This window comes from Mustela erminea, chromosome 6 (genome assembly GCF_009829155.1).
Source record: "Mustela erminea isolate mMusErm1 chromosome 6, mMusErm1.Pri, whole genome shotgun sequence".
Taxonomy (NCBI): domain Eukaryota; kingdom Metazoa; phylum Chordata; class Mammalia; order Carnivora; family Mustelidae; genus Mustela; species Mustela erminea.
The window spans coordinates 60,774,676-60,798,412 of record NC_045619.1 but is presented as its reverse complement, the minus strand read 5'-3'; the positions used below and the strand labels follow the sequence as shown (position 1 = coordinate 60,798,412).

At 34.6% G+C, this 23,737-nt stretch overlaps 1 protein-coding gene and 1 pseudogene across 3 annotated transcripts in view; one reads left to right on the top strand and one right to left on the bottom strand.

Moving 5' to 3' along the window:
* PIK3C2G (phosphatidylinositol-4-phosphate 3-kinase catalytic subunit type 2 gamma) overlaps window positions 1-23,737 on the bottom strand; it is a 359,509-nt gene that overhangs the window by 201,691 nt on the left and 134,081 nt on the right. For all 3 annotated transcript variants that reach the window (XR_004286866.1, XM_032347455.1, XM_032347456.1), the window contains exons 16-18: window positions 19,298-19,486; window positions 3,684-3,777; window positions 344-438 (exon numbers count right to left, since the gene is read on the bottom strand). Coding sequence is in view for 2 of the 3 variants with exons in the window: in XM_032347455.1 (XP_032203346.1) it covers window positions 344-438; window positions 3,684-3,777; window positions 19,298-19,486 (378 nt within the window). In the remaining variant the exon portion in view is untranslated. The remainder of the gene's footprint in view (window positions 1-343; window positions 439-3,683; window positions 3,778-19,297; window positions 19,487-23,737) is intronic.
* Window positions 4,535-17,304, top strand: LOC116592407 (annotated as a pseudogene).

The window sequence follows — 23,737 nt, the reverse complement described above, 5'->3', positions numbered from 1 at the left end:
ACTAGCAACTGAAGCTAGTAGATGTCTGCCATACATACGTGTGTATGCTCCCTCACTCTCTCTTAAAGAAAAAAATAAAGCTATAGGAAAGATATCATCCGGCTTTAAAAATCAGATTGGATTTAAACAGCAGCAACTGTATAAAGGGAAGATTTTGAGGATGATGACAGTTAAATTGCACTCATAAACAAAAAAAACTTGACAAAGACTCGAATTTGGCTGAACTTTAAATGGAGGCTTATATCAATTACAAGGTAAGAAATCTTCTACATCTTCTAATGCTGTCCCACAGAGAGAAGTTGACAATAAAAAAGGTATCCTATCCTATTTTAGTTTATCTTACCAGTAAAGACGATGGGCAATCTGGATGCTTTGCAATGAACGGTGCAATAGGAGTTGTACCAGAGGACTTTCAAGGTTCCATTCAAACTTGACAGCCTGAAGTAAGAGATATAATTAATTTACACTTCTCAGTAACAAAATTTTAGCAGAATACAAAAGGCCTAATGAGGTTTATGAAAAGGCAAAGGAAAACAGCCTAAACATTTTAACAGAATGTTAAAATTATATTGGATATTTGATTATATTTGATATATTATAAGATAACCATATTAGCTGGTGTATAATGTAGTGCACACACATCACAGTTTGAATTTGTGAAGTTTCTTTCTCATTTATGCTTTAGTATCACAGGGTAATAAATAAGAGCAGATGGTTGGTGGAGTTCAACCATGCCTAGAAGGAAAATCTGGCACACACAAAAATACATAGTATGATTAGTGTCCTAGATATAAAAATGGCATTATTCAATAGTAGAGACTTCTCCTCTTAGGGGAATGAAATTAATGCACATTCAAAGCCTGAACTGAAATCACCAATTGATACATCAGTATTATCCTGCAGAACCTAAAACTTTAGAGATTTCAGAGCTGATTGGTGCCACCCAAGTCGACACCTTTCCAAATCTTTTCCCTCATCTCTACTGTAAAAAGCTCCTTAAGATTTTCTAGGAAACCCAACCTGGTGGAAAATACAGGCAGTAATGGCAACCCCTAATATCCTTATGAGCCTAATTCAGATTAGGTACTTTACAGGGGCTTCCCCGTCCACAGGGAGTACCTGGGCCCCATCATTCTTCCAGAAATCTGAATATATTTGAAAATGAAAACAGGCTCTCTTCAGAAAAAATTCCTTCCCTGTTTAAGACGCAAAGGTTCTATCTCTAGTTGCTCAATAGCCATTTAAGTCACACACCACCGCTTCCCCCCAACACACACAGAGTTCAAGCCAGGTTTTATACCACCGTACAGACAGCAGACAAAAGTGAGCACAAAACACACTCACATACACACCTAAAGAAATATTTCAATATGCTGACCATACTCAAGGATGGGAAACTTTATGAAGTTGATTTCATAAAGATGATTTCAGCAAATTTGCATAAACTCTTAGTGTTGTCTGAATGTATAAAGACCATAATGTATGTTCTCTTAAACTGCAGCCATGGCTTGCTTTCACTTACTTGCTAATACTAGCTGACCAGGTCCATAAGTTGTGTTGATGCCCTAATAAGATATCACATGAGCACATGAGCAAGAGAGAGAGATCTTATAATTTATATCCATGCTTGTCTTTTTAGCTTTCCTTTTAGATTTCTCCATTGTTTCTTCTTGAATAAATACTTGTTGCTTTTAAATTGCTTCACTTGTTTCCAGACTCCCTGTATCACTCTGTGCACTGGTACAATTTCCCCCTCACTCCTACTTCACCATTTAGGAGGCTGGCAATATTTCTGGTGCACACTGCATTATTATGAACTGTTCTTGGAACCTACCCACAGAGTGTTGACCTGCGGTTTGCTGTAACCTCTGGGTCCAGGTCTAAATTATTTTCTGGCTATGAACAACATGTTCTGTTTTTGTTATGGACTTAGAGTCCTGTCTTATTTCTTTAATATATCCTGCATAATTCTAACAATATAATACATAACAAAATAACATACTTTAAGAAAATAATCAGTAGGGTAGAATTTTATGTTTCAAAAGTTTTTATGTGTTTCAAGTTTTGAAGTTAGGGGAGAACATGGGGCAAATTCTGTAATAAATGTTTTGAAAATTCTTCCCCAGTTTTATTTTCCAGTCATTTTTTTCCATCCCAAAACATTTTATTATCTTCATTTTTAATTAGGGAGTCGTTGCTGCACTTCCTAATTTTACTTCTGTGTATTTGATATGTTGGATTCTGTGTGTGTCTTGTCATATGAATTTGGATTTGCAGGTATATGGCTCTCAGTGATATTTCTGGTGGTGAGTGTGTTGTGTATGTATTCTGACTGCCATTTTCAAATAGGTTTAGTATACACAAAATTTTGTAAAAACTTACTTTTTTGATTTAGGTTAGATAGAGCATGCTGCCAATACTCATGAATCATGAGATGAAGTGTCCTACAAGTTTGATTAATTTTTATTTGCACTACACTAACCTGAAAAGTATAGAAAAATCACAACTGTGAAATCTGTGTAAGTAACTATATGGTATAGCTGTTTTGAAACCAGCTTTCACTTTAGGAGTTCTTCAGAGAAGTGCATATTCTATGTGCAAAGCAATATGGTATTCTAGTCATTGACAGAGGTTTCCCCCATTAGTCTCAAAGTTCTGTGTCCTAGGGGCACTGGGGTAGCTCAGTTGGTTAAGCAATTAAGTGTCTGACTTCAGCTCAAGTCATGATCTCAGGGTCATTGGATCAAGCCCCACATCAGGTTCTGTGCTCAGTGGGGAGTCTGCTTCTCTCTCTGCTCCTTCCCCCTCCACCCCAATTGTACTCTCTCTCAGATAAATAAAATCTTTTAAAAAAAAAAAGTTCTCTGTCTTAAATGTTCAAAAACTAAGTCACTTGGCATTTAAGATAGCTTGTAATTACAATCTGACCTTTCAGATAAGAAAACATCAGAGTTAAAAAACAAAACAAAACCTGAAAAGCATAAAGGTCGCTCTATGAGAACTACCTTTTCAGCCCTCATCACATAGTCAACCTGGGAAAACAATATTATTTGTAATTTTGATATTCAATCATTTACATGGTCATTTGCAAGATATATGGTTGTTTCTTTTTCAAAATATTAACACCGAATCAGTCTTTGCTCATATTTCTATATTTCATTTATGTGGCCATATTATTTCCTAAAATAACTCCAACACTGTGATATTTAATGCTGTGGCTAATATGCAGTATCTGTTGGCAGAATTCAGGTATTATCTTATAAAACTACTTTTATAGATTGATAATCAATGATCGAATGGTCTAAGAGATAGGCAAGAAACCCATGTATTATGAGGAGCTGCCTAGGAAAGACTATTTTCTAAGTAACATTCATTTTTTTAAATTGTTCTACATAGTTAGATGGAAAGATTTCATCACCATTATTTCTTTATTTTGCCCCAACTCTAAATGATAATTTTTTTTTTTAATGTCCTCTTTGGCTCTTACAGATAGTTTCTGTAACTATCAGTTTGGGCTAAAGAATGTCTATGTTACCTAAGTTGACACACGAGCTATAATTTAGTCTCTGGCTTGCCAAATTACAATACCACTTTATATAGTCTAGTGTTGACTTATTGGAAACTCTTTTTAGAGGATTATTAGTTAAAATCCTAGAATCCTTTGGAAACTCTGCTGTTCTTACCTGAACCAGCTGTGGGAGATATTCCAGTAGTTCATCATTCAAAAGGTTGTCTAATTGCTGAACAGCCACTTTACGAATTTCTTGATCTGGAAAACTAACACAAAGTAAATGTATTTATTAAGTTATTAATGGTATGGAGTAATCTATGAAAAATGTCAGGGAGAAGAGGGAATGAATTCTACCCCCAGCACATAAGATAAAATCATAATCTCACAATCAATTAAGACGACTATTAGCACCAGCTTATTATTTTTCCACATTCTGTACTCTCAGGTGGAATGTAATAAAAAGCCTTTTCAACTAGATTTTGGAAACTTGGGTTTAAGTCAGAAACTGCCAGCTTCCTTGTCTATAAAAAAATCATAGGATATCTAAAATCTTTCTAAAGTGTATGAAAATCTTTGCTTATCATTTAGCAATGCATTTCTTAAGTAAATTATTACCAGCTAGAGACCTGATGGTTTATATGATTAAAAAATGGGATATAATATATTTAGATGAGTTTTGGCCAGATCATAATGAGAAACCAGAAATTTAATAAACAAAAATACTTTCATAAGACTAACTCTTACCAGGATATGAAGACCTTAAGGTTAACTGTGCCTTATTCATTTTTGGACTGCAAATGTCTGTTTTAAGGTATAGCACCCATTAGACACTCAATAAATATTTGTTACTGAACTAAATTCATGGAAGTATTTAGCATCTGAATATCTACCCTCAAAACAATTAATCCTCAAACGGGCTCCTCAGGCTCCATCATCTTGCTTCCACCAGAAGAATTAAATACAGTTATCTCCAAGATCCTGGCAAGTGCCTACAGATAACTTTTGGCCCCACACCATTTTGACATGCTTTTGACATACGGCTTTGACAGGATTAGCTATAACTGGGCTTCGGTAAGAGCAATTAATTTTAAATAAGTTTTCAGAAAAAAATGATATGCCTAATTTTAAACTTGAAGGAACGACTTATAGTAACTGAAACTGGTTGAAAAACAAGGAAAAAATAAACAAACAGAAGTCAAAAATCCTTTTGCATGGAAACAAACTGAATGCTTTCAACCAATCAAGTGAGAGCTCTGAAGATTGGCTCTTAATATTAAGGAGGTTAGGAAACTTTAGAGTCTTTACTGTCCCTTCTCTTCAGCATATCAGGTTACTCAAGGGTGAAATGAATACTATGCAGTTACAGTGTCAAGGAAAACTGGTATTACTTAGTATCTCTCAACTGTCCTTAGCAGTTTGAAATGTAATGCTTAAATGTAATGTTTTACATATTTTTCTTAAATTAAACTGAGCATTTTAATTGCAACAAAAATTTCACTTGCATGGTTAACGCACTTGAAACCCTTATTTCTGACCTGCAAATACTTTTCCAATAATTTTCTCCCTTCAAACAATCTAGCAGTAAGACCCAGCAAGAACTTCAGTCCAGACACATCTCCTGAAGTACTGCTAAGGTCAGAAGATCCCAGCATAGCATCAAGTGCAGGTAGAGAGCAGAAAGGGTGCAATAAAAATGCAAAGCTAGAAGAAGGTCAGCTTGTTTTAGCACACTGAGACTACTTTCTCCTAACTAAATGTGATTGATTCTAATTTATTGCTCTCAATTACTAAACCATTTGTCTGAAGCCTTTAGACATCAAGGACAGTTTGAGGACAGTTTGAAGTCTTAGAGGGAAGAGTTACTCGAACATTTTGCTGCCTAAGTGATGAGGTAAGTCAGATAGGAGTCACCCATGCTTTCTTTTGTGCTTATTTTACCTTACGGATATGAACGACAGTAGAAAAAGAAAAATAGAAACAAACATCACAAGAAAATAGAACTCTTTGGTGAACACTATGCCTCTAATTATGTATTTATTTCCAAATACTAGAATGTAAACTCCATGAAAGCAGAAAATTTTTGCCTGTTTTGTTCATGGGTGTGTCCCAGCTGTCTCCAGATTGGTAAATATGCTCTACATGTAAGTTTGCAGAATGTCTAAACTGAATTCTCTTTCCACCTAAAACATTTCTACTGCTAGACTTTTCTCTCGTGGTCTGTGTTACTATCTTTCTCCAATCATGCAGCTCTAAAATTGTGAGTCATGTTTTCCCCCTTTTTTGCCCTCTTCATTGAATTTTGCACCCTTTCCCATCTGGCAAAATTCGATTCATCTTTGAAGTCAAAACTCAAGGACCAGTTTATCGGAGAAGGTGTTCCAGCTCCTTGGTAGCCCCCTGTAGAGTTTATCACAGTCTTCTCAGTGGGATTCTATATTATGTACTTGGTCGAAGGCAGGCTCATTCATTATGAATCCCTGATGCAAGCACAGCTGAATAATAAGTTCCTAGTAGACTCTTCTCTTCATATCCAATCAGTTGCCAAGTTCCCTCAGCTCTTTTTATCCTAATGGTACTCTAGCATTATGCTTGTTTTCAGTTTCTTCTGTAACTAGCTAGTCGAAGCCACAATTATCTCATGCTGGTACTAACATTTTTCATAGTAATACCTTATAAATTCCCTAAGTTATTTCTAAATTCATTTCTCATAAAACATTAAATGGGTTTCTATTTCCAATATACCTCTCTTAGTCCCATACTGCTTATCTAGATAGCCAAGGCTAGATGAACATCAGATTTTTCTCCTACTGTAATACTGACTAAACTGCATTGGCTCACTGGTTATTTTACTCTGAAAATGTCATGTGCATTCTCTCCTTTGTGTAACAGCTTTTATTTTCTTGTTAAAGTTCCAGTCCTCCTTGAAATGTGGTTCAAATCCTCTTAAAGGTGACTATCCCAATCTTTACTGATCACTTTTCTGAACTCCAAGGGTATGGACTGGCTGACTCCACTGAACAATTAAGCTATGTTAGTGTTTATTAGAATTTATCTTTTTTATATATGTGCCATCATTCCTCAACTAGTGAATAAATCAACTGAAGATAAGAATTGTCCAATCCTCTTTTTTTTTTTTTTTTTAATTCTTAGGATTTAGCCCCGTGCTCCATTCTTATTGGGTCATTAATAAAAATGCATTGATCATGATGGTAGTAATCAGAAAAAATCATACTATTGGGCCCATTTTATTTCTTGCTGTGCTCTGAGATAATTTACATTGGTAGCAATAGATATAACCCAAAATACCACTTATGTAAGTCCCAGGTTTTTAAAATTTGTTTCCTCTCAGTCAAAAGGGTGAAAGAAAAACAAATCTGAAGGTAATGAAAAAAGAAGGATGTATTTTTTTTTTCAGACTCCTTCAGGAATAGAACAGACACTAGTTATATCTATACAACCCAAAAGAAAAATTATATATTTGTATTAATATGTGGAAATGTTGGGAAGAACATTTTTCAGATTAATGGAAAGGAACAGATCTTTTTATTCACTACTCTTGCATGAAATTTAGTAAGAAATTGGAATAGAAATTGCTAAGAAACTAACCACATGACATCCTGGGATGTGACTAAGGCCTAACAACAGTAAAGCATATCCAAATATAACTTTCATTCGATTATTTTAGGAAGAGTTGGCCACATTTAGAGAGATGTTGGAAGTGTTACTGAAGCTCCTGGGAAATGTGTCCCTTCATACATTATGGCAATATATAGCAACATGCATTTTAAAAAATCTTTAAAATTTGATTATTTTTTGATCTAATGATTTACTTTTGGGAATTTATCCTAAGAAGATAATCAGAGATATGTGTGAGGTTATATGTAATTGTATGTCTAAAATAAAAGTTAAATAAGCTATGACCATATAATAGAATACATGTAGTCTAAAATATTAAAAGGATATTTAGTGATATTAAAATATAATGAAAAGTATATGCAGTATAATACCATTTAAAAATGTGCCTATTTCTCCATAAGCCTGACAAAAAGATGAGAACATCAAAAATATTAATACAAAATACTTGAATGGAAATTTCATGGATGATTTTAGTTTTCTTTTTTAAGCTTAATTTTTAAAGTTTTTCAAACTTTCTATAAGAAAGTTTCATTCGTTACTAAAATATAATGATTTTTTTTAAAGTAAGGCTCATTTAACTAATTATGAATATATATGAGTAAGTATAAGTTCATTTCCAGCACTAGAAAAAAGCTCCAAATCATATGTTCCTTTAAGAATAAACATCACTGTGTAAAAGAACAAGGATTATATTTTTTTGGTTGACTTAAAATATTCTTTTAGCATAATCGGTCCATATAGGGATCTCTGCCCCTAGAGAATTTCTGCTTAATATGTTTTCAGGGACCTGACCTCAGGCAAAGATCAATGGACAAATATATTCCACCAATCTTGGCATTTCTTCCCTGTGATGTTGTCTGAAATTGTTTAAACATTCTCTTGGGGCATAGTTATTGGCATTTCATGCTCAGTAACGCATTCCTCAATGCGGTGAGAGCTACCCATATTTTCTGAATGTCATGTGATATTTATATACCGAAATGTCATATGTGACAGAAGAACTGCAAAGTATTTTGAATTTTCCACAAGTCAGGTTATTGTACTTTCCAATGACCTGACTTTCTTGAAAAATACATGTAATTCCTGCCAAAAATAAACCAGTGATTCTGCTAACCTTGGTAGTACTCATTACTAGAGGCAGGGGCCTTATACCTTGAGACTGCAGAAGAAATGAAACTATCATTAGAAAATTTATTAGGGTGATTTTAACAAGGTCCTCATTTACTTGAGTTTGTAAGAAACTTTCTTATACTCATTCAGAAAATAAATCATTTACAATGCAGTAAGTGGCAATCTATTGGATTTGAGATATTAAAAAGATACAAGGTGAGTAAAATTCTATGACTTGGAGAGAAGATCATGTAAGGTGAGGATTTCCATTTATTAAGAATTTTTAAAAATAAGTGTAACAAGAGTTCATGTGAAATAATCACTTCTTTAAGGTTATTCATCATTTTTTAACCATCCATTTAAGTAACTTTAGGTTATTTAATTTACTTTCCAAGCATGTCTGAATAACGAGCAAAACCAAATTTGGTCAAAAGCAAAATATCAGACTGGCTTACTATTCAGTTTTATATGAGTTTCATGAACAATGATTCTATCTATTCAGGCCTTGTTTTCCTCTCAACTGGGCTAACAGTTGTGTCGTTGGCATCTGTAAAAGGACATAATTCTGCAGCTAAGATAAATATAACTCTGTACAATAATTGTTAAGGAAATATTTAAAAATTGTACATTTTTAATGTATTGTCTAATGAGTTCATTTAGACACAAAGGAAAAAAAAACTACTTCTCAAAGACTAGAATTGTAAAAGTTAATAAAATGAATCTAAGACATGTGGCTAAAAAACTGAAAGTGAAAAAATTAAGTAAAATGAAAGCAACTTCAAGACAAACATTTTCAAAGGAACTTTAGTGAAATACAACTCTGTATTTTGCCCACCGTGTAAACACAAAATTCATAGTCAAGCAGAGGACTAAGATGAAATGGTAATCCTTACCTGGGCAGGAAAGGAAGAGTATCAAGTATTTAGGTAACTCTTTAGCTGAATGTAGAAGTAGAAACTGCCCAGTGTTTAGGTTGCTGTGCAAGAGAGGTTCTCCTATTTTTGGTTTCAAGACCCTTTTAACACTCTTAAAAATTAGGGAAGAGTCCAAAGAATTTTTGTTGAGTTACATCTATCAAGAATTGCCATATTAGAAACATTTAAGATATTTAAGATATATTTATCAATTCATTTAAGATAACAATAATTATCCTTTTACATGTTAACATAAACAATATACTCCTATGAAAAAGAGCTATACTTTCAAAAACGAAGAAAATATTTAGAGAGAAGAATGATATTCTTTCAGATTTTTGCAAATATCTATAATGTCTGGCTTAACAGAAGACAGTTAGATCCCCCTATCTGTTTCTGTATTAAATCTGTTGTAATACCGCATGTCTGAAAACACTCTACACCCATAAGTGAATACATGTAACAGAGGCAAGTGACATATTAGAGTTATTATGGAAATAGTCTTGACCTTACAACACCCATATAAGCTTCTTGGGGACTACAAACTGAGCTTTGAGAACGTAGTTTTGGCATGTGTTATTGTTGTAGGGCCATAAGTTAATGAATCAGCATCTGTAGTCTGTTTTGAAAACAGTAGCACATCAACTTATCTTTTCCCTGAATGACAAATTGGCTTTGAAGTCACATGACCAACACTCAGATTTGTGGGGGCATCATTCCTCTTCTCTCCCCTCAGTCATTTACAACTCCTCTCAAAGGGAGAAAGGAACATCACCAAGGATCCAGACAACTTTCAACAGGAGCAGTGGCACCATGAAGTGAAATTTCAACAGAAAAATACATCTTTCAACTTCTTCCACTTGACTTGTTATTTTGTCATTTTTATTCCTTTCTTATTTTCTCCCTCTATCATTGTTTTTCTCTTTTGTCTTCTTTGTCTCGTCTGAAAAATGATACAGGGTCAATATCTTACTGAAAAAACTTTTCAAGTGATGGGTAAAAGCCAAATGCAATGTAACAAATGTCAACCTTAAAAAAAAAAAAAGGAACTTTGGGTAAAATGAAAAGTAAAGAAATCTGAGATCAAATTTAAGTGTAAGAGAAATGTCAGACTTTGGAATACACAGTAAGAATTCATGCAGAATGCCATGAGGCTATTCATAGCTAAAAGCCCCAATGTCAGGTTAGAATTAGAAAACTATCAGAAGTGCAGAATATTTTCTCCAGCAGGTTTTGAGTTTGATGACACACTCAGCATCAACTTGGAAGAAAAATGTCAATACGAATATATTTGCTATTTTTCTAGTACTAAAAATGATCAGATATGACAGAAGAAATTTTTTCTAGGGAAAGTGGAGAATAAGGATCCTCTAAGATGATTGTAAACCTCTACCCACTGAATAATTCATGTTCCTTCAAGGATTTTCACATGATTACAGAATATTAGAACTCAAGGAAACTTGGAGACCTGGATCAATCTCCTGATTATAAAGATAAAAAAACAAAAAGAGAATCTGAGCTGTTTGCCCAAGGCCATCTGTTGCTGGCACTGAAACTAAAATTCAAATATCCAGAATATGAGGCCAACAGGCTCTCTATAGTACTTCTAGGAAGGTCTTTTTCTCTTTTGATCATGTAGACTTATATGAAGTCCACTAGATCAGCTTGAACATATTATTTATTTTATGACATTCTAAATGATGAATAGAGACATATAGTGAGTAATATAATTTGTCTAATTGGACTAGGACATTGCCCCAGTCATAACCCGGTAGGAATAAGAATGATCCAAAGAGACCTTAGGAACTGTGCAGAGATATTTCTTGATGGATAGCTCATGGATCTACATATAGAAATTGAGAATTAACTCTATTATTTATGGTATTAATTGGACTTATTTATAATTAAACAGTAGTTATTGATTTTGTTTTTCTATATGATTACATTTTGATTTTATATACAGACAAGATTAGAAAGGCACTACATAAAGCAAGTGGTATACTGGAGGCATTGTGTAGAAATTTTTTTTTTTAAGATTTAATTTATTTATTTGAGGGAGAGGGGTATGAGCAGGGGAAAGGGCAGAGGGAGAGAGAAAAGCAGACTCCCCGCTGAGCAGGGAGCCCAATGAGATAATCTCAGGGGCCTGGGATCATGACCTGAGCCGAAGGCAGATGCCTAACCAACTGAGCCACCCAGGTGCCGCAGAAATTTTGTGTTTGGATGGATTCAACCTTACATGCAAAAGCAGCATGACGTTATGAAAAAGAATAAGGGATTTTGAGTTTAAATATTAAGGGTCTTCTTTTCCTATCTCACACTTTCTCTCTAAGCAAATTTATCTATGCCCTTAACTTAATTCCCATCTTTCTGTGGATGATTTCCAAATTGGGATCTCTAGCTTAGATTTCTTCTTTGAACCATCACCAGCCATCTCAAGCACACATCAAAGCCAACCTGTCCCAACCTAAATGTCAGGGTTCTTCTAATAACATCTACTTGTTACCCAGAGTGCCTATCTTAGTGGATGTTTCTATTTTCCATTTACTTGCATTATACAGAAACCTAGAAATAATCTTTGACACCTTCCTTTTTTACTGCTCTTCTTTATTCAATCCTGTCACTTTTAAATGTTCTGATTCTATTCATTTTATTTCATCACCACTACCACACTTCTAAGGCTGACTTCCTATCCTCTGACACTCAGACTACTTCTGTAGCTTCCTAACTGTTCCCTCATTTACTTCTGCTTCTCTCACCAAATTTATGCTTCACTCAGAAACCAGAGTGATCTTTAAAAGATGCAAATTTGTGCATTATGCCAGCTTTAGTGCCAAATGAAGTGCCTTATATGAGTAAGCCATCAATAAATACCCACAGAGTAAATGAATAGACAAATTGGGCTTCAATTTCTCCATCTGTAAAATGGGGACAGTAAAATGGGGGAAACTATAAATGCTGGGAATAATATTAAAGAGGCTGTCTTATAGAACAAACCATATAACATATTATGAAAGTGCTTTGCAAGCTATGTCATTATTCAATTGTAAAATACTTATCATATAAATTATAACAAGTGAATTTAACTTACTAAACTTAGTTGAAATGAAATTATTCTCAAGAATTTATCAATTTCTATAGTTTGGCATTAAAAGAATCTGAAAACTCTAAACTCTTAATATAATTATGATGAAGAGGATAATAATGATAAAGATGATTGGTACAATTTTATTGAATACTCTCATAAGTACTTTACCCTATAAGGCACAGGATGTTATTACCCTCTCTTTATAGATAAGGAAGTATGCCCAAGGTCATTCAAGTAATAAGTGACAGAGTCAGATATCTGATCTCAAAACTTGTGCTGTCAACTGTGAAATTTGGAAGCAACTCCAGAAACTCTCTAAAAGTGCACACAGACAAGATATACACCTTTGGATTTATGCTGTTCTACATTTCTCATTCTCAGTATATCAGAAGAGTATTTACTCTTCCTTCATAGACAATATTGAAAATTCCACATTTTTCTCTTCCATATTCATACTAATCTATAATATATTATATATTCAAATTTTTCCTTGCCTCCCACCAGAGATGAAGAAGTTACTCTCTTCCATTCCTTGGATAAAATTCCCTTTTGTACTTTTGTTCTAGGCTATTGGCTGTTAATACCCTCTCACTATGCCACTTCACCGTCTGTCTACTTTCTAATCTTCCCTTCCTGTATCATCCCTCATGTCAATTTGTAAACATGCTTCAAGGTTTTTTATTTGAACAAGCATACCAACCCCAAACCTCAAAGCCTTTACCATCAATTTTATTCCAAGAGTCATAATTTACTTATTTCTTGCGTTTCCTCTTTAAGATCTTGAAGTATGGTATCCAGCTTTACTGCAGTATTACAATTGTCTCATGAATGCCATCAGTGACTGCTCTATTCTCAGTCCGTTGATTTGTTTTTAGACTGAATTCTACTAAGTACCTCTCCAAAACCTTTGAAAACCCTTTTTAAAGAGCTTATTTATTTATTTAAGAAAGAGATAGAGAGAGAGAGAAAGTGAGAGAGCACAGGGGGAGGGGCAGAGAGAGAAAATTTCAAGCAGACTCCACACTGAGCACAGAGCCCAAAACAGGGTTCTATCTCAGGCCTCTGAGATCAGGACCTGAGCTGAAACTTAAAAGTCCAGTGCTTGACCAACTGAGCCATCCAGGTGCCCCTTTGGAAAACCTTTTTTATGAATTCTAAATTACCAATCCTTTCTCCATCTCCTCCAACCACTTGGTCACTCTTCCTATTGCCTTTCCTGGTTTTGTTTGCTTTCTATATTGCTTTTAAAATGTTTCTACTCAGGGCGCCTGGGTGGCTCAGTGGGTTAAAGCGTCTGCCTTCAGCTCAGGTCATGATCCCAGGGTCCTGGGATAGAGCTCTCTGCTCAGCAGGGAGCCTGCTTCCTCTTCTCTCTCTGCCTGCTTCTCTGCCTACTTGTGATCTCTGTCTGTCAAATAAATAAATAAAATCTTTTAAAAAATAAATAAATAAAATAAAATGTTGCTACTCTCCAGGGTTCCATCTTTTACTCCTTTCTATATTTCCTTTACATGTTTACACACAGTACAGCTACTTCTATGGCTTCAGTTACTGTCTTCAAGCCAATAATTCACATATTATTTTTTAAGCTTTCATTTCTCTACTAGGCTTCAGGTCTGAATATACAACCACATACTGGTCATCTCCTTCTAGATATCCCACAGGGCTTTAATTATTCAATATTCCAAAACAGAACTCTCTACCTTATACCACCCAAATGTTCTCTTTCTTCTATTATCCTTGTCGTGATTAACCCTATAGTTTTCTATCATTTACCCAAAATGGAAAACTCCAAGTCTTCAATTTCTCTTCTCTTTTTTTCACTTTTCTCTGAAATGTTTCTCAGATCTGCTCTGTGGATTTCTACTGTTTTTCAGGCCCAGACCATTTTTCAAATAGACTATTTCAATACCTGACATCTATCTAATATCCTTGTTCTCATTTTCTTTCTTTAGTTCATCCTTCACATTGATGTCAGCATTATTCCTGTATACCATAAATCTGGCTGTATGACTCCCATTCTTAACAAAATTCCATGGGCTGCAGAAATGAGTCTGCAGTAACTATCTGGCTCGTGATACCTAAAACATCCTAGGCTGACCTGTCTTTCTAGTCTTGTCTCGTGGTACAGTTCCCTTCTAATATAGTATTAAATTACTCACTATTCTCTGAACCTCTATAACCATGCACATGCTAGTCTTTCTTCTTAAAATGCCATTTCCTCTCTTCTCCACTCAGGAAATTGCTATGAATATTTCAATTCAGACTTCAATTCCTTTGTGAAGATTTCCTTACCTTCTCAGAAAGAATCTGACCCTCTCTCCTTTGGGCAGATAGAGCACTTAGGACTTTGGTTACAGTATGGAATATATTGTGGGGTGATCTTTAGCATTAGTCTTCTTCTCTAAATTGCTTTTTAGAGATAGTCACTGTGACTTATTATTCAGTCTCTTTGATTCATTGCATGTCAATTTCCACATACACATATTTGTGCTCAATATATAAATGCGAAAGACACACCATCATCCATCACTTAATTATTTAGTCTAATGTAGAAGTTATTAACTGTCTCCTTTTAAATATTCCATGCTACCTATTTAAAATGCTAGTCAAGAATGCCTTTCATGTAAATTGATCTCTATAATAAAAGATACAGTGGTTTCATGCAAACATGTTTATGAAACATTTTTCCAAGGAAACTGATTTTGGATGCTAAAGCACCACCTGTTAAGCACTGTTCTTCTTCCTGCAAAATAATAATTTTACATCACGTGGGATGGCAAGTTCTAGTACCTTGTCAAATTTTTATTTAAGCTTCTGATGTAATGCTCTGATGCCAGTTCAGAGTTGCTATTTTTAAATGAATCCTTTCCTTGAACTGTCTTTTAATTCCATGGGTAATTTCTGCTTGCTATCAGCAGTTGAAGTTATGCCTGTGCATCAGAGTTCAAGAAAATAGCAACCATCTGCCAAGAACCACAGACCTTAGCCCTTGGTCTCTGGTATTCTGACAGCACTGCCTTCTCTAATGGAAATATCAGTACCCGGTGAGCACACTGCTGGCACTCAGTAGTGGAAATATTAACACCCCGTGCCCCACACTAGGTAAATTAAATCTCAACATGTCTCTTGCTAAAAATAAACCAAAAGGAGGTGGTGAATCTTTGAACTGGATTAAATAAACAGCAATATTAAAAATTCTCTGAGCTAGAAATGGAGCACACCAGTTCTCAAGAGGTTAAACCATTGGAAAAATAGACTATTCAAAGGAGAAAAAATACAGATCTCTGAAGACCTCACTCTGACAACTCACTTAACAAGCACAAACTGTTTGTTCTAGAAAAGTCAGCTTTTGAATTTAGAGAAGTTGAAAGGTTCATTTTTGGAAACAGCTTGTCCTCAAGTTTTTTAGTAGTTCAGTTAAAGAGAGTGGGAGTCATAGAATGAGTGCAATGGAAATATTTTAACCTTCCCAGTGACCTTCTTTGATGCATGATAAGGAACCGTCCAATGTTCAAATAAATCAAATTTCTGCTAAATTTCCTAAATGATGCGTAATAAACAGCACTCTACTTTGAAAGCAGTCCCTATAATTTCTAAAAATCTGATTCTTCAGAAAAAAAGAAATTACACAGTGAAGTAGAAACACCGAAGCATGATAAAATAGTTAAGTACTGCTATTTACTATAATAAGACCATATTAAGATAGTTTTATTTACATATTTAGTATGTAAATAGCCTAGAATATTTGTGTAGAAAGGCTGTAAGCATAGCAGTTAAGATTTCAAGCTCTAAATCTCTGGATTTAACCGGAGCTCCTCAATTTACTAGCGTTCCATTGGGCAACTTAATCTCTGTAAGCCTCAGCTTCCTCACAGGTACAACTGAAATAATAATAGTATTTGCTTCATAAGGTTATTGTGACTATTAAAATTAGATAGTACTAAGGGGCACTAAGTAGTAATTTGATCTTTATATTTAAAACACTGTGTCAAATAGATTTTCAGAATCTATTTAGGTAGAGAAGGCTCACTATAAACAGAATTATGCTTATTTATCAGGGATCAGAGAATACTGAAGTCCGTCTAGCAAGTCCTTTCATTTTACAAGCAAGAAAACTAATCAGTATTATAGGCTTTATTCTGATAAACATTTTTGTAAGAGGCTGCCACAACTCTCAGCATGAGTGTGGGGTTGGGGACTCAGGATCGCGATAGAGCGGTGAGCCCCATGGAACGCCTCTGCAGTGTCCGCAGTGCAAAAAGTACCTACTGCTTGGCTTCAACCTGCTCTTTTGGCTGACCGGGTCAGCTGTCATTGCTTTTGGACCATGGTTTTGGTTTGGAGGCACCGTGAAGGATTTCTTATCAGAGGATGAGTCATCGCCGTATATCTACCTGGGGCTCTTGTGTGCTGGTTGGAGCAGGAGCCCTGATAATAGCCATGGGTTTCTTCAGGTGTTAGGAAGCCATGAGGCAGATTTAGTGTATGGTTGGCTTTTTCATCTGCCTATTGGTGAAATCTGCTGCTAAAGTAAGTATTTTTTTTTTTTTATAGGCAAGGGTGTAGCTATATGATAGGCTCGGACCATATATGAAGAGGCTTATTATAACTATTACCCTACAGATAGGGAAAAGGGAAACAGGACTCTCGTACTTTCCACTCAACATTTTAGTGTTGTGAAACAAAAGGTCTGAACAGGTCCAATCCATATGCCTAAAGGAGCTTCTCAGACACAGACATTGTATTGGTAAAATTGAGACCATAATCAGCGTTAAACTGGAATCTGTTGGTATTGGAATTGGTGGTCTCATGATCTTTGGCATGATGTTCAGCATGGTCCTTGGCTGTGCAATGTTAAACTCAGGAGATGTGATATGAAGCCACTTCTACATGGAAGGTACAAGATAGAAAGTACAAGATACAGCTTTCACATGCTGTTGCAGGAACAGTCTCCTAGCTCATTTTTAATATTCGAAGGACACTTTGTATCTAAAATAATCTGTTGTCAATTGTACATTTGCACATGTATGAAGGTTTGCCTCGTTACTGATTTACCCCTTGAGTAAACTCCTACTGCTTATGTTGATTGAAATTATATTCATGTATCGTTTGTATGTTTCTGGCACATGCATTATATACAATGCAATCTGTTTGCTGGGAATTCCGGATTCTTGTTATGTCAGAGCAACAACCTATTTGCCTCTGAAAAAAAGAAGACTGAAACTTTTATAATGTTTAAAAACTTGGGTATTCAAAAAGAAGATTTTTCTAAGAAATATTCCATAAACTTTATAAAAGGTATTAGTTGACACATTTAATGTCTTTTAAATAGACCAAGGTATATCTTAGTAAAACAATAATAATTCCCCTCCATAAAGCCAGTTTATGCTTTAGAAACTAGAAAGATGTTATATCATCTGGTGAGAAAATTAGGCTTTAGAGATATTATAGAGATTCATATTTCTATTTTTACTTTTCTGTTCTTTTAAATTTTTAATAGCTTTACTGAGACACAATTCAAATTCTATACAATTCACTTAAAGTGTACAATTCAATGGTTTTGAATATGTTCCCAGAGTTGTGTAACTATAACCAAAAAAAGAAACTTCATAACCTTTAGCAATCAACCCTCTTTTCCCCCCAACCTTCCCAAGACCTATGCAATCACTAATCCACTTTCTGCATCTATAGTTTTGCCAATTTTGGATATATCTTATAAATGGAATCATATAATCTTTTGCGACTGACTTCTTTCATTCAGCATAATGTTTTCAAGGTTTACTCATGTTGTAACATGTATTATTACTCATTCCTTTTTATTATTGAATAATATTACAGTGTATGGTTAGACCACATTTTATTTGTCCATTCATTAGCTGATGGTCTTTTGGGTTGTTTTTCTTTTTTGGCTATTATAAATATTGCTTCTCTGGATATTCATGTATGAGTTTTTGATGGACTATGTATTTTATCCTGGGTATATACTTAAGAGTGGAATTGTTGGGTCATACAGTAACTCAATGTTTTATATCTAAGGAACTGAAAATTACTTTCCAAAGTGGTTGCACCATTTTACATTCCTACCAGCAATGTGTGAGTTTTCCAATCCCTACACATCCTGGCCAACACTTAATATTATTTGTCTTTTTGATTATAGCCATCCTAGTGAGTGTGAAGTGGTATTTCACAGAAAACGAAAACTTTCACCTCCTTTTCTATTCCAGAAGTTTTGGAAAGTACACTAATTTTAACATAAACCTAACTAAATCAGTTTGAAAAGTCCTTTGTGTCACTTTCTCTCACATTCCCCTTCTGTCAGGACCTTGAGAGAGAATTCAGAATAGAACAGGGCTCCGCAATTCTTCTGCTTCTAGAGACTGCAGACTTCTTCATGCCATCAGTGAATTGATGCTTATCAAGACAGTTTTAAAATAGCTCTTCTTGGCTTTTAATATAAAATAGAAGCCAAGGAAGAGCTGTTTCCCCAAACCAAAGCCAGCTTCTACACTTATCCCACATGTTTCTCCCTAACTATAAGAAGACATCATTACTCCACTCCCAACTGCATTCCAGGGTATTTTATTCTGTGAGACGATCTGGAGAATATATAAGGGATAAATTTTTCCCTTTTATTCTTACTGTTATCATTGGCATATTAATTGTACACTTACTATAAATGGGACATTTTGTATAAAAGATATGGTCCAATTATTAAGGACTTACTTCTTTTGAGAGGGGTAAAGAGTAGAGAATTTTATTTTTCCCTAATTTGCTTTATTATTTCTGTAAGAGTATCTAAACTCTTCATTTAAGAAACTATGGCCATTAATTGTCCTTCCAGTTTAGTACAGAAGACACAATTATAGCTTAGATTTGCTTAAAATTTATATTTATAGTTTACATTTATCTAAATTTATTATCTATAGCTATTGAAATTGGAAACAACCAGAATAGCTATTGAATTAATTATAGAGTCCTATTTTTTTCTCCAAATTTTTCTCATCAGTAATATCAAGCTTGTTACGCAATTCTTACCTAGCAGTCAGAAGTCCAAGTGCCTCCAAAGGGCAAGAAAATTTCCATCTTCTCAAAATGGTATGCATTTCTGAAACAGTTCTTTCATCCCATCCAGGGGCACTACCCAGGACCAAAGGAAGGGAGCAGTTTTCATTATTGCAGTAGAAGCGATAAAACCATAAGTATCTTCTCTTTTCCTCAGAGAGTCTGCAAAACCAGATTGGAAACTATAATTTATTGGAGTGTGCTATATTAACAAATGTTAGAGTACAAAATCTTACTCAGTTCTTTGAATTTCATTTTAGTTTACTTTGAAAAACAAGTCTTTTATCTTCTTCAGAGAATCTAATAGGTTCTTTTATTAGCTTATTTTCTGCTAATTTCATTCTTTTACAGAATGGTTAACAAAATCTCTGTCTCCTTTAGGGCAGAGCAAGTTTTATCTGAATCCTGCCACATGTACTACTTAGAACAGAGGTAATAGAAAATTTACTCTCTTACTTTCTAAGCTAATTTAGACCCAAGTGTGCCTGTGAAGAAATGGCATATTTTAAAGATGCTAGTCCTTCATCTCAAAGCAAATTTCATGAGAGTTCAGAAAACTCTGCACAAAAATTCAAAAACAAAGATTTCAATTCATGCCTGGATTGGGGCTTTAAATTCTCATATTTCACTGGAAGTTTGGAGTTAAAATGCCAGTGAATAGGATTTCTTTAAATGCCCAACTGTTTCTCCCTGGAGAATGGTTCCAAACAGAAGATCGAAATCTAGGACTAGGGCCATTGACTTGCTGACAGTTTATCATGTTTTGCTCACACTCCAGCAGAAGCATTCAGAACCACAGTTCAACTGGAGGACAGCATTTCTCATATGACAATGACAGCTTTTGAACACTGTCTCCTCCAAACTGACAGTGTTGCTCAGCTTAAATTAGCTAAAACTTCCAAGAAGGATAGTAAGAAATATTAAAATATTTTAAATGTTAATATTTCTCTACATTTTTAAAAGCCATCTTCATCTACAAATGAAAGGGTTAGATTACAGAGATTTTTGAAGTATGCTTGGGTTCCTGTCCCATTTTGTCACTACCTTCCCCACTATAGAGTCCTCAGAAGAAAAATTCCATTACAAAATTATTATCAAATTATGACTAAAACAAATTATCTTGTTCTGATTAAATTCCTTTCTCTCCAATCTTGAACAAGGTATTTTTCTTTTACTTTCTTTTAGTGAAGCATAATTTACATCAAAAGAATGCACACATTCAGTTCAATAAATTTTGACAAATTCATACGCTGAATAAAAATCACGCTCCTTTTAATATACATTTTCTTACACAAACAGAGGTAAGAACTGGCAGGATTTCTTTCACTCTGGGTTAATATTACCTATTTTAGAACTTCACATAAATGAAATCATAGAGTAAATACTTTTATTTATAGCTTCTTTCACTCACTGTGTTTTAAAATTATCCATATTGTTGAGTATATCAGTAGTCCATACATTTTAACCAATGAGTAATATTCCTTTGTATGAATACACCCCAGTTTGGGGATATTATGAATAAAACTGCTATAAACATTTGTATGCAGGTATTTGTAAGGATGTATTTCTTTCATTTCTCCTAGAAAGTTCCTGGGAGGGGAATGACTGGGTTTTATGTCAGGTATTTGTCTACCTTTTGAAGACACTGTCAAAATATTTTTTGAAGTGGTTGTAAAATTTTACACTATTAAGCACAGAGTATGACAGTGCCAGTTGTACCACGTTGTTGCTAACACTTGGTTTTGCCCATTTTAAGATATTATCCATTCTAATAGGTACATAGTAGCATCTATATGACTAATTTCAGAGAATTAGAATTACCATCTTAACAAGAGAGAGTATTCTAACATAACCTTCCACTTAGTGAGGTTTTCTTTAATTCTCTTAACAAAGCTTTGTAATTTTAATGTAGAGGTTTTGATATTGTTAATTGAATTTTATTTTTTATTTTTTTATTATTAACATGTAATGTATTATTTGCTTCAGGGGTACAGGTCTGTGATTCATCAGTCTTATACAATACACAGCACTCAACATTGCACATATCCTCCCCAATTTATTTATTTGAGAGAGAGATTGAGAGAGAGAGAGTAGGGTGAGGGGCAGAGGAAGAGGGAGACAAGCAAATTCCCTGCTGAGTGGGGAGCCCAACATGGGACTTGACCTCATGACCCTGAAATCATGACCTGAGCTGAAATCAAGAGTGGGACACTTAACTGAGTTGCCCAGGTGCCCCTGTATGTTGAGTTTTAAAACAGAATTTATTTTGTTTTTCACTGAAATACACTGCATTTTGCACTTTGATCCCAAATGCTATGATCTTACATAATTATATCATCTGAAAATAGAGGAAGTTTTGTTTCCTTCTTACCCAGTTCAACACATTTAATTTCTTTTCCTTACTATATTACACTAGCTAGAACTTCCAAAACCACATTGAGGAGAAATATTTAGAGAGATAGCTTTGCTTTCCAGTTGCAGGGGGAAAACATTCATTCTTGTACCATTTAATATGATGCTAACTCTAGATTTTTCCACAGATCTAGATTTAACTCGGGATTTTAAGGTTGAGAAAGCTCCATTCTATTCTTAGTTTTATGTTTTTATTAGGAATGAGTGTTAAATTTTGGCAATTGTTTTTTTTTTTTCACCAAATCTATCAAGATGATATGATTTTTCTTTTATGTCTTTTTCCATTTTTAAAGTTTTCATCTAGCTGAGTCCTTATATTTATTTATTTATTTTTAAAAGATTTTATTTATTTATTTGACAGACAGAGATCATAAGTAGGCAGAGAGGCAGGTGGGGGGAGGGGGGGAAGGAGGCACCCCACTGAGCAGGGAGCCAGACAAGGGGCTCCATCCCAGGACCCTGAGCTCATGACCTGAGCCAAAGGCTGAGGCTTAACCCACTGAGCCACCCAGGCACCCTGAATCCTCATATTTAAAATATAGGCTTGTAAATAGCATAAAGTAACATATTGCTTTTGAGGTAGGTGACAATTTCTGACTTTTAATTAGAGTTTTTCCTTCCATTTATATTTAACATAATATGAATATAATTTTTTTTCTTCAGATATAATTGGTTTAACTCAACCGTATTGTTATTAGTTTGTCATCACTGTTTTCAAACCATTTCTTTGTCCTTTTTCTCTTTTTATCCTGTCATCTTTTCAATTATTTTCTTGTATTTCATTTTTGTCTTCTTCTTGGCCTGTAAATGTGCACTTAAAATTTGGGTGGTATAGTTCTCTAGAGATTGCAGTATTATCTTTTAGCATATCATAGCCAACAATGAACTAATATTATACTGCCTTCCATTTCTCATTCTTATTATAGTGGTTATGCATTTTATTTTCATATATTACAAGCCCCCTAGTACATTGTAATTATTTTTGCCTTATACAGTTAATTGCTTTTTAAGAAATTGTTAAATGTGTAAATAAAAGTCATTTTATTTCCCTATTTTTCCTTTGCAGTGCCTTTTTTCATTTATTCTTATATACTGAGCTTTCTTCTACTTATCCTTTTCTTTCAGCTAGTAAGACACAGAGAGAGAGAGAGAGCACAAGCAAGGGAAGCTGAGGAGAGAGGGAGAAGCAGGCTCCCCGTTCAGCAGGGAGCCCGATGTCAGGCTTAATCCCAGGACCCTGGGATCAGACCTGACTGAAAGCAGATGCTTAGCCAACTGAGCCACACAGATTTTAAGATTTCTTACAGTACATGGGGCATCTGGGTGGCTCAGTGGGTTAACTGTATGCCTTCAGCTCAGGTCATGATTCAGGATAGAGCCTGAGTGATACTTGCCGCTGAGCAGGGAGCAGGGAGCAGGGAATCTGCTTCTCCCTCTGCCCCTCCCCCTGTTCATGCTTTTTCTCCCTCACTCTCTCTGTCTCTCTCTCGAATAAATAAATTAAATATTTAAAAAATCTTTTTCTTACAGTATAGATAAGCTGATCATAAACAAATTCAGCTGTGTTTAATTGAAAATATTTCATTCCATCTTCATTTTTGAAATATAATTTTACTGGTTATAGAATTTTAAGTTGACAGATTTTCTTTTTCCCTTTCTAGATGTAAGATAATATTCTATTGTCTTTTGGCTTCCATTATTTCTGATGAGAAATCTACAGTTAATATAATAGTTGTTCCCCTGTAGGAATTTATTTTCTCTGGTGCTTTAAGAATTTTTACCTTTATGTTTTATTTTTAGAAATTTAACTATAATATGGATATGTGGGTATGTCTGAATGCTTGTTTGGGAGTTGCTAGGTTTCTTATATCTGTGGGTTGAAGTTAAAACAAATTTGTAAAATTTTGACTATTTTGACTATTATCACTTAATTAATTAATTAATTAATTAATTTTTTTGCCTAGATCTTTCTCTCCACTCCTGTGTGTCCAATACACATAG